This window comes from Quercus robur, chromosome 10, assembly GCF_932294415.1.
Source record: "Quercus robur chromosome 10, dhQueRobu3.1, whole genome shotgun sequence".
Classification (NCBI taxonomy): Eukaryota; Viridiplantae; Streptophyta; class Magnoliopsida; order Fagales; family Fagaceae; genus Quercus; species Quercus robur.
Genome location: NC_065543.1, coordinates 50,324,605 through 50,336,035, shown reverse-complemented (window position 1 = coordinate 50,336,035; position 11,431 = coordinate 50,324,605). Strand labels below are relative to the sequence as shown.

Here is an 11,431-nt window from a genome sequence, read left to right as displayed (position 1 = left end):
CACTGTCGTACAGTTCGAACTCCGAAGCGGAGAAGAGAAAACACAATTTGTGTAGGAAGAAAATACAATCCGAAAAAGCCATGTAATCCGAGGAAGCCACCCTTTTTTTTTTTTTTTTCTTTTTCTTTTCTTCGTTCTGTTCTGAGGATTTATCAAGTTCTCTAATTTATAGTTCAGTACAATTATAAAGGATTCGCTTTTCTCTGCAGTGAAGGGTGATGTATAATTTCTCTTCTAATTACTTCCATACATCTTATAAATTTTTGTTCTTTTTGCTATTCTATAATCTCTGCCATGTTTAATTTTTTGTTCTTTTTGCTTTTCTCTGATCTCTGCTATGCTTTGAATATTTTCTTTGCATTGCAGATACATTGTATTATATCTGAATCCTTCAACAACAACAATAAAAAAAAAATGGCGAAAACAGTAACAGTGCAGCCCAGCTATGAATTTCCACAGGCTAATCATTCTCCAAATCAAAAACTATTAAAAGTTGGTTTTTCTTCTTTAATTTTTTTTTTTTTTTTTTTTTTACCCTTAACTAGTAAGCACTTTACACACCACTATTAGAATTTGGGTGAAACTTAGATACACTTCCTTAGGTACAGTATTCAATTAAATTCAAACAAATGATTATGTTGAATTTGGTACGTGTTTTATTGGTCAATGCAACCATGTGTTTGAATTCAATTAGGCAATGTACCTAAGTTTTACTACTTAAAGAAACTTGTACTTTTTTAAAACTAAAAGACAACTTATTGAATGATTTTCCTTAAAAAGTTGGATTTTCTACACATGGCCAACAATAACTTATTGAATTTAGTTGTTCTTGGAAAAGATAACACTGTTAGTATTTTATTGGTTAATGCAGCCATGTGTTTGAATCCAATTAGGGAACCTAATGTAATTCATCTAAAGAATTGTACCTAAATTTTTCCCATAGAATTTTCATCAAATTGATGGAAAATTCAATTTCTTTTAAAAAAAATGTGATCTTACTAATAATTAAGGAGTTACATTTCTTAGTTTTGTAGTATGGAGAGACATTGCAACTGCATCATAGTCTAGGGAAGTGCAATTTGCCCTAATTTTATTTTTCTCTTTATCTTGCAGTTCTCATTTGTGCTATTAGTTTGATCAAGTAATATTGGGATAATTGTCTTAAATTTGATTAAAGTAGCCAAAAAAAGTTATTGTTTTGCTAACACATGTTTAAATTTTTAGTTTAACAAGAAAAACGATTTCCCCGAGGATCTATTTGGTAAATTGCCAGATGAAATTCTAGTCTCCATTGTGTCACTATTGACATTGAAAGAAGCGGCAAGAACAAGTGTCCTCTCACATAGGTGGAGATATCTGTGGACATTTACTACGGGTAGCTTGGACTTTGATGATTCGTTGCTGTTATGGCTCATGGAATATAGAAAGGTCATAAAGTCTTACAGTGAAGAAAGCGATAGGTTTGTTAGATGGGTGAATGAAGTATTGAAATTGCATCGAGGTCCTACTATTGATGAATTCAAAGTTTGTTTTTCTGTGAATGAGAAGCACTTCAAATTGGACATTGAAAATTGGATAAGATTTTCGCTGAGAAAGAAAGTTAAGAGACTTGTACTAGACTTAGCTCACACAAGGGAATCTATTAGAGTTATCAGGCAATACACTCTTACTGATCAGTTTCTCCGTAGTTACCACCTTGATTCCCTGACAACTCTCTGTTTGAATAGTGTGCAAGTGACTGGAGAAGTTCTTGAGTATGTTTTATCTAATTGTCCATTTCTTGAAGTGTTACGTGTGGAAGCCACAGAGTCTCTTGTGAATTTAAAGCCTTCTGGCCCTTTGCTGAAGTTAAAGCACTTAGAGATAATACACTGTTTTAAACTTGAAAGTTTTGAGATTTCTGCTTTAAATCTTGTGTCATTTAAATATTACGGGCATGTAGCAAGGATTCTTCTAGGGGATGTTCCTAATATTGTTGAGGCATCCTATTCACGTGCATATGCTTGCTCCTTAGTAACAAATTGCAGCCAGATTCCAAGTTATCTCTTTCAAGTGGAGACACTTTCTCTAGACCTGTCTTTGAGGGTTAGTGCTTGAAAACATTTTATGTTTGTTTACAGTGTGCCCTTTTTTCTCCCTTGCAGCAAAGATTGTTAATGCTTTTTTTTTAAACTGTTCAGTTATTTGAGGATACCCCCAGATTTCCCATATTCAGGAATCTCAGGCAGCTGAGACTGACTTTAGTGGCATCCGGTGTCGAGCCCCTCCTTTTTTGCACTTCTGTATTAGAGGCATCTCCTTTTTTGCATAGATTTGCGGTGAAGGTAAATATTATTTTCCTTTGTTCATTTTAATTTGCAGAATACAATTAATTATTTTTTATATTTTTGTAATGCATAAGCTGGTTTAATCACTTGAACTTATGCATTAATGGCACTTTTCCTTCCACTTATAAATGATTCTAAGGTTTGTAGTTGTGAATGTCTACCATGTAACCACAAATTGTGGTTATTTAAACACAAACACACACATACACAATTATTCTATCTAAGAATGCATCCTTGAAACTTCTTTTTTGTCCTCCTTCTATGCACTTTTTAGTAATCTGTTGTTATTTTATTTAAAAATGAAGCAATAAACTCAATCTGGTTGGCGCATGGTATGGACGTGATATCTCTCTTTCTAAACGTGCTTTATAGTTAGGATTAGACATTGCACATGCTGACATGAATAGAAATTCAAGCATGCCATTCCTGTTGGAATCTTGATGAATTATAAGTATGCCTTATTGATTTCATGGATTGTTCCTAATATGTCTCTTTGTGTGTAGCTAATTAATTAATTAATTGAAGAACGCATGATTTGTATGTTGAGACTACTATCCATTGGACCAAAGAAGAAAATGCCACTTAGAAGTGTAGTGGCATCCTAGCACAAGGCAAAACTTGATCCCTGATGCTATGAGAATACATTTTGTCAGTATGGCCCAAATGTTCAACTATGCTTTAAGGAGTAAAGAATAAAAAAGTTGTTTGCTTTTATTATTTATATCACCATGGTCTATAATTGATTGCACCTAGTCTTGTGTTAGTCAATCATTCTGTTGATACTAACACTGGGTTCCAGGGTTAACCTTTTCTTCAACCCCCTTATGTTCCTGCTAAGTTTTGGTTTCAGAATTAGACTTTAGAACCAACCCATGCAGGCTAGTAGTAAATATCAATTTACATATCAATACATTCCAAAAGATGGTTTAATTTTAATGTGGGCCCAAATCAACACTACCTGGAGAGCTCCTTGAATCAATTGAAAACTTTGTTTGCTTGTACATTTTTTGATTGGTCCTAGATTTGGAGTTTCACACATTGTTCTTCTATTTTAGAGTTTCAAGTTTCTCTTAGATTTTTATTTTGAGAATTCCGTGCTTTTTTGACACTTTGTGTTCATTCTGGTGAACATAAAGTTTATCTGATCATTATTAAGACTACATTACTTATTAAAATAATATAAAAAAATACTTATTTTTATGACGATGAAACCCTTGGTGCAATTGAGCAAATGCATGGGACTCTAGGTATGAGGCATGTCCTTTCTTCTTCTTTTTTTATTTAAAAAATTAAATAGTCTTCATTTTTATTTTATATAAATCAAATAAGTATGTTAACTTTTTTGAAAAGCAAATCTCCACCTAGTACACAATAAGTGTACTTGGATGGCATCAAAGTCAAGAAAAAGTACCACAATCAATAATAACAACAACCATGCTTTAGTCCCAACAATCAACAAATTAGTACAAGAATGACATGTTAAAACAGTCATCCATTCATACAAGGACTGTAAAAGATTCAAGATTAAGAGCCGTTGTCTGTTAAGAACCTTCTCATACCCTGTTGGTGCGCTCTCTCCAAATATCCCACATAATGCATAAATGCTTGCACTCCAAATTTCACCAATAAGTGTTTAGCTAACCTTCCCTTCCAACACACCTGCAAATCAAATCTATTAGGCACAACCCACTGCACCCCAAACGAATGTAACGCTAGAGACCATTAATCTCTTGCATAATCGCAATGTAACACAAAATGATCAACAGTCTCTCCAGCCTTCTTGGATGTACAACACCACTCCAGAACATTAATCTTTCTTCTGCATAAGTTATCTATTGTTAGAGTTTTTGCAAATCTGCGGTCAAAGTAAAGAAGCTTCTTTGATAGGGACTTGAACCTTCCAAATGATTTTTCAAGGGAAAGATTGCATGCCTTCCGTATAAATCACTCTATAGAAAGATTTTTACCCCAAATAATCTGCTCATTGTAGGCCTGTACAGTTCTGGTCTTCTACATCCCTCCTAATTTTTGTTGAATAAATGAGGTTCAGAAAAGCAGTTAACATATCCATCTCCTAATCATGAATAGCTCTTATAAATGTAATATCCCAATGCAAGTTATCTGCATTTCAGTGTATATAGACCTGCCAAATGCAAGTTATCTGCATTCCATTGTAATAAAAAAAATTATATTGTTTGAGTGCATTCTGCAAATTAAACCATCACGTTCTTTTTTTATGGGCATTCATGGTTAAGAAAATTTTGATTTATGTATTTTATAACTACTGTAAGGTTAGATGTAGCCTAGTCAGACTGTTACCTATGATCATACAGCACATTCCTTCCCATAGGCAAACTGCAACTGGTTGGCACCTTAGATTAGATGTACAAATTGCACTGGCATAATGGCCTTTTTTTTTTTTATTGTCATCATATGCATATTTTTTCTTTCTGTTATGAAGTTAGTTAAGTTCATCAAGAAATAAGCTCAATTCAAAGTCTTATGCACCCCCCCCCCCCCCCCTCTCTTTTCCCCAAAACGAAGGGTCATTTTACCCATGCAATTCCATATATTTTTTAGCTTCTAATTTTGGTTGATGGCTTGTTAATAAATGTGTGTACTAGCATTGCATGGTATATTAAGCCTTTTGTAATTAAACAACCTCGTTCTCGTGACAGTTAACTTATCTAAATGGCCCAGCAGGAGAGCTGAAGGTGCTGAAGGTTGAACATCCACACCAATTCCTCTCAGTGTTTGAATTGAGAGGTTTTCTTGGTTGTACAATTGATATGGAGCTTGCTCTGTACATACTCAGTAATGCTGTGTCACTGCAGAAGATAATTATCGATACCCGTGATCCATATGCAGAGGATATGTTTTGGGACGAAAGGGATCCTAGATTGAAAGAATGGGGTACTGCTCGTGCAAGGGAACTTGCAACAAGAGTACCACCTTGGGTGGAATTAATGTTATTGTAGAGCTAGCATTGTATACTACTATGTAATGGCTTGGCCAAGTGTTGTATGGAAGAGTTTTAAGTTTAGATGTTCTGTTTAGTTGCAGTGAGTTTATGCACATCAAGCTTTATTACAGTCTAATATAAATGTTGGGAAAAATACTGTCGGCACCCTTAAGGTTTAAGTTATTGCCAAATAGGTCTAAGATATTTAAAAAATAATCAATTTGGTTCCTAACCATACACTCTTATACGAAAGAAAATGCTAAAACTATCATCAAACATCAATATGTCATTTGCTTCTTTGTAATTTGAGATATTGCTTCAATCAAGGCACAAACTAAAAAGTTGACTTAAACTAATAAACCATTATGTAAAACATTTTGTCAAATAGATAAAATTTAGGTACAATATATTGGGTTTCTTGATTAAAAAAAAGAAATAGGAAAAAAAAAGGACTTTGCCTAGACTTCAAATTTAAATGCATTTCCTAACCTTTTTAGAGAATAAATAAATAAAGAAAAATACTTTGGATGCATTGGGTTTAAAATGGAATCCTTTTTTAGGAAATGAAAATTTTTAATTGTCAATACCAAAGAAAAGAGACAGCCAGGAAGGCCCACTCTCACTTAAGACAAAGCTTCCCTTCGAATTATTAGACAAAGACCACCTTGCTAAAAGATGAACTACTTTGGTTACATGACTTACATCTCTAAATTTCAAATGGGCCGGGCCAATCATCTTTTAATGAATGGATACTACTAATTGGATTTAAAGAATGGATACTATAACTTATCAAAAAAAAAAAAAGAATGGATACTACTAATTTCAGAAAAGTTAACACTGTGAACTACCCCCATAAATAAAGGCAGGGAAGTGCTTTTTCCCCAAATTAATTTGTTTGGTTAGAAATTTGTTTAGAATAATAAATTTGAAAATCTATTGAAACAATTTAGAGCTTTGGATGAAAAAAATTGTATACTATATAATAAAATTTTTGTCTTAAAAGTCGTAGATATATCTTTTGTTTAGGAACAATAATGAGACGGGCGAGCAAGGCCTAACAAGTACTGGACACAACTTGTTATGATATTTTTTCCATTCATATTTCAACCATAAATCAAGGGAATTGGCTCTCATCAATTAAGATATTCACCAAACCAAAAAAAAAAAAAAGGCAATTCAATTTTTAACTTATTCTAAACGTAAATATAACATTATAGGATAAGATACAGTCAACACCCTTGAGATTGTTGACTTGAGATTTGAGCCGATGGCAAGGATGTCCAAAACATTTTAGAACTAACTGATTTGATCCATGAGCTATATGCTAAATACAACAACTTCAATTCTAATAAGAGTATTGAGAATTACTTCATTTTGTAAAATACCTTTTTTTTTTTTCTTTTTTATAACAAGTGGGTAAATGAAGACTTTTTTTTTTGAAACATAACTGGAATTTCATTACCAAATAGAAAAGAGAGTACAACAAAGCCAAAGGCAAGCTCAATACAGAATCAAACTAACAGACCCTCTTCCTGAATAATCTGAGCCACCATGGGAGGACAAACTCCCTTCCAAACATAAGATTCTTCCTTCTGTCTAGCATATTGTGCGAGCATATGGGCTGCCTTGTTGTAATCCCTTTTCACATGCTTAATATTCCAGCTACTAAACGAAGACAACAAACCACAGATACCTTGATAAACATGGCCGAGCCTGCCACTTGTTTCAGCTGCTGTGACATTAGAAACAACTATTGATGCATCAGACTCCAAAATAATATGAGAAAGCTTTTGCGCTTTGGCAAGAAGAAGACCATACTCCACAGCCAGAGCTTCAACTTCCTCCACAGAATATTGACCCTGTAAATATTTACAGCAAGCAGCAAGAACATTGCCATCTACATCCCTTATAACTACTCCCACACTTGAGTTCCTTTCATCTTCAGATGTGGCACCATCTACATTGATTTTAAAAGAGCCTGGTGGAGGCGCAGTCCACTTCCCATCTGTTTTAGCCAAGCCTTGAGAACAAATTGTTGAGGCTCTTTTGAACTCACGAATATATTCTACAGCAAAACACCAAATCTGGTCCGGAATTTGACTTGAGGCCTCATGCACAATTTTATTCCTGTTATACCATATAGCCCAAGCAACCCCAAAGAAAACCTCCAAGTCACAGGCAGTACCCAATTCAACAAGTTTCAAAGCAAAATCTACAATATCTATATTTATATCCAACAAATCAATGGGATTATTTACCCAACAACTCCATACTCTCCTGGCTACTTCACATTTAACAAAAACATGGAAATTAGATTTAGGCTCTTTTCCACAAGCCGGACAAATATCACAAATATTAATACCCCTTCTTTGTAAGTTCACAAAAGTAGGGAGAGCATTCATACACATTTTCCAAGCAAAAATACGTACCTTTGGAGGAATGTTCAAGTGCCAAAGTTTCTTCCAAAGAGGGCTCCTAGCATCACCCGAGGAGCTTTCACCTTCCTCCATTGTTTCTAGCACCCTAACCGCAATATAATAAGCACTCTTCACACTGAATTCTCCCTTTTTCTTACCCACCCAAATGATTTGGTCTTCCGGAAGGCTATGGCTAAGAGGAATATTCAGGATAGTCCTTGCTTCAAAAGGCAAGAACAAAGATCTTACTACCTCGCTTTTCCACCTCCTTGTATCTCTATCAATCAGTGCCGAGACCCTATGATACTCATTAAAATGCTTCGGGGGAGAGATTACTTTATATGTTGTTGGAGTAGGAAGCCACTTATCCTCCCAAATATAAATCCTTTCGCCATTGCCAACTCGCCACCGGGTACCTCTTTTAACTACTTCCAACCCATTGAAGATGCTCCTCCAAGTATATGAAGACTTGAACTCTCTCTCTTCCATATGAAGAACTAAGAAATGTTAATCAAGCACAATATTTGGCAATGTTACTACAAAAGGCCTTGTTAAAAAGACTTACTAGACAATTTGGCAACAAAAATAATGTATCATTGTTCTTAGAGTTGTTATCATTTTGTATTATTCCTATTACAAAAGCACCCATATCTTGTGATGTAATTTACTCCTTTTGCCCATCAATTAGTTCTATATATGACAAATCCATTTAAATAATATTCGATTGGCACGAAATTTGACATACGTATTAAGAACATAAAAATCATGCAATTCAACAGTTAAGTTTTTTAATGAGATTTATAACTATTAATTACAACCAAGTTTGTAACCAAACTTTATCACTATTGGAAAGTTTCTCTCCTCTCTTCTTATTTTATTTGTGAAGGCTTGAGTTTCATTGTTCCATTAGCTTCATTATTGTTTTTTAAGGGTTCCTTTGGTGTGATCCTTAAATGTGACAGCTACCAGTGATAGGTTTTCAGATTGTTAAGCCACATGCATTGAACTACTTCCCAAGCACACACTGTCTAAATCTGATGGTGGTTCAATAATGGGGAATTAGGGATTAAAATCTTGTACCATTAATTTTCTAATATCTTACCCATCATTTTCTTTTTCTTTTTGATAGGAACTAACCCTCCCTTAATAGATGAATAAAATTATATGAACTCCAATATAAAATTATCCTAAAAACACTGCCAAAAGGCTCATCCTTACTAAGTTTTTCTTTTCTTTTCTTTTCTTTTTTTGGAAAAACAAATGTACACATATAAGGAAGAGGAAAATGAGTTCTAATTTGCCATAATCAGTTGTCAATCATTCATTTTTGCTAATCTTACCCCCAAAAAATAGTTTTTCAAAATTTTCGAATAAAACTTGTATAGCATGTCGTGCAATACAGATCTTACCATATAATAAATTTCCTATCAAATAAATAAATAATAAAATAAAAATATGATAAATTGATAATTAAGGAATTATTAGTTTTTCAATTTTCCTATTTTGTCTGTGAAACATATCTATAACATCACTTAAAGAAAAGAGAAACAAAAGATGAAGTCTACAACATTAAATGTGACATACATGCTTGTGTCCATTTGACAAAGATTGATATTTGATACCCGTACTTGTTTAAAGTTGCATTGTAAACCGCAAAGCAAAGTTTTCTAATAAAAATAATAACAATTATGTCTATGATTGATTTGTTGCACACACTTTGTGCACACAAGTACAAAATGATTGTATCTACTTCTCTTAATATTTGAATAAACAGCAAGCTTAAATATGTCTTGACTTGTGTCCCTAAGAGTTATAAGACATTCATCAACAATATTTTCTTAAGTTTGAGAAAATACTAAAGATTTTATCTAGGGTGAGATTAAGTGTTAATAAATTTGAAGAATGGTGAGTAACTAGTTTTTTGAGAAATAAAAATAGCAGGCTAAAAAAAATAGTAGGTTTATTTTTTTTTTTTTTTTTGCCTTTTTATACTTCCAGCTTTTAAAAAAAATATTATTATCATACAACACCAACAGATATAACAAATGGTTAGTACTTAGTACTTAGTAGTTAGATTTGGGAGGAAATATATTGAAAATGTCACTGAACTATTTACCGACCACTATATAACACAACAAATACAACACCTTCAAAAATAAATAAATAATCTTAAACCCACATAACATTTTGAAGAAAACTTCAATCATTATAAAAAATAAAACTAAAAACTTCATATCCTAGCAAGGAACTTTGAATTAAAATGTATATATCAATTCAGAAAAATTAGCACATTTATGCAGGACATACAATATGCAGGACAGAGAGACCAAGTGCAAGTAAAAACAAACAATGCACCTGATACAAGATAGGACCGCAAAAAATCTAGCATGTTAATCATACCAAGTAAACCATCTCTTCCATTTGTACCCGAAAGAATTCCAGCTTTACAACACTATCTAAAGAATATTACTGCCACCTTGTTGAATCTTTGAATTTACAAAAAGCTTTACTGTAGAGTATATCAGAGAAGGTTCAACCATTTCACCATTACTATAATCCCCAATGCCAGCATCTTTGTGACAGTAAGCTTGTCAGTTGACATGAAAATGTCATTCCATGAAAGGATTGTTCCACATGAATGTGTTCATGGCAGATGCAACAACGAGTGGCTTGTTGTAATCCCATGCTCGCACAATGCAAGTCAGTAAATTGACACACAATCCCCCAGCAATCTACAATAAGAGCAGTGCACATGCATTACAACATATTCAGAAAATGAGTAAGATTTTACTCTATGATTATTTCAGTAAAATTAATATTATATTATAACATGTGCTATCAATTCAATGATAACTAACCAAAATTAGTCATCTGGTTCGCTAAGGAAGAAAAAGTCGTCAGGATTAACTTCATTAGGAAATCGATCATGTAAGTTCTCATCACGTGCAAAGAGCTTTAACCTCATCTCACTTCCGGTTGTAACTCTAATTTCCTCATGCTCAATTATTGACTGGGTGAGTTTTTTGAAAGGACAATCCACTAGTACAAACTGAATATAGAAAAAGTTTCTATTTGCTAGTCGTAGCACCTCATACTAAAGCATGCTCCTTATACGAAACGGGTGAAACCGATAAGGTAATAGGCCAAACCTATAAGAGTGAATAATAAGCAGACAAACCTCTCTATCTATGTCAAACCCCTTATATGCCCGCTTAGCAGAAAATCTAGACACCAAAACTTTCATTTTTCTCACCATAACCAAACCTTTCACTCCTCTCCTACAAAGGATGGCTTTCCAAATTAACTTCTTTGCCTTCAGCTTCTTTATAGCAGCACCACACAAACTGATATGTTTTTTCATTCGTGTAACAGATTCCATCAAACTTTTGAAGTTATAAATTCGTTTACACTTGCTTGTCCAATGACTTCTCCGATCTGTTTATATCAATTGCATAGTATTAAGGCCCAAAAAAAAATCATTACTTTAATGTTATTTATAATTTCTAACAATTACCTTCCCTAATCCTGCACTTATCGCAACCATACTCATGCTCACTTGGCTCATACAGATCACAGCTTCTCAGATATGTCATTACATATTTCATCTCTTCTGTAAAGAGAAATATGTTAAAATGAGTTCTGGACATGAATAAGGCAATAAAAAGACAAATTTTAAAGAAGCCTACTATCTACAATGCTTGGGAGAAGTTGGGCTCTTTTCTTGC

The 11,431-nt window shown here is 33.6% G+C and overlaps 1 protein-coding gene across 4 annotated transcripts; it reads left to right on the top strand.

Moving 5' to 3' along the window:
- LOC126702744 (FBD-associated F-box protein At4g10400-like) lies at window positions 1–5,370 on the top strand. Of its 4 annotated transcripts, none has more exons than XM_050401564.1 (5): window positions 1–215; window positions 367–492; window positions 1,225–2,085; window positions 2,181–2,324; window positions 5,006–5,370. In XM_050401564.1, the coding sequence occupies exons 2-5, from the start codon at window positions 415–417 to the stop codon at window positions 5,303–5,305; spliced, it is 1,383 nt and encodes a 460-aa protein (XP_050257521.1). In that variant the 5' UTR covers window positions 1–215; window positions 367–414; the 3' UTR covers window positions 5,306–5,370. The 4 variants fall into 4 exon arrangements, with proteins under 4 accessions (XP_050257521.1, XP_050257520.1, XP_050257523.1 ...); XM_050401563.1 differs by having other exon boundaries at window positions 2–220; XM_050401566.1 differs by lacking the exon at window positions 367–492 and having other exon boundaries at window positions 3–215.
- The last annotated feature ends 6,061 nt before the right edge of the window (window positions 5,371–11,431 follow it).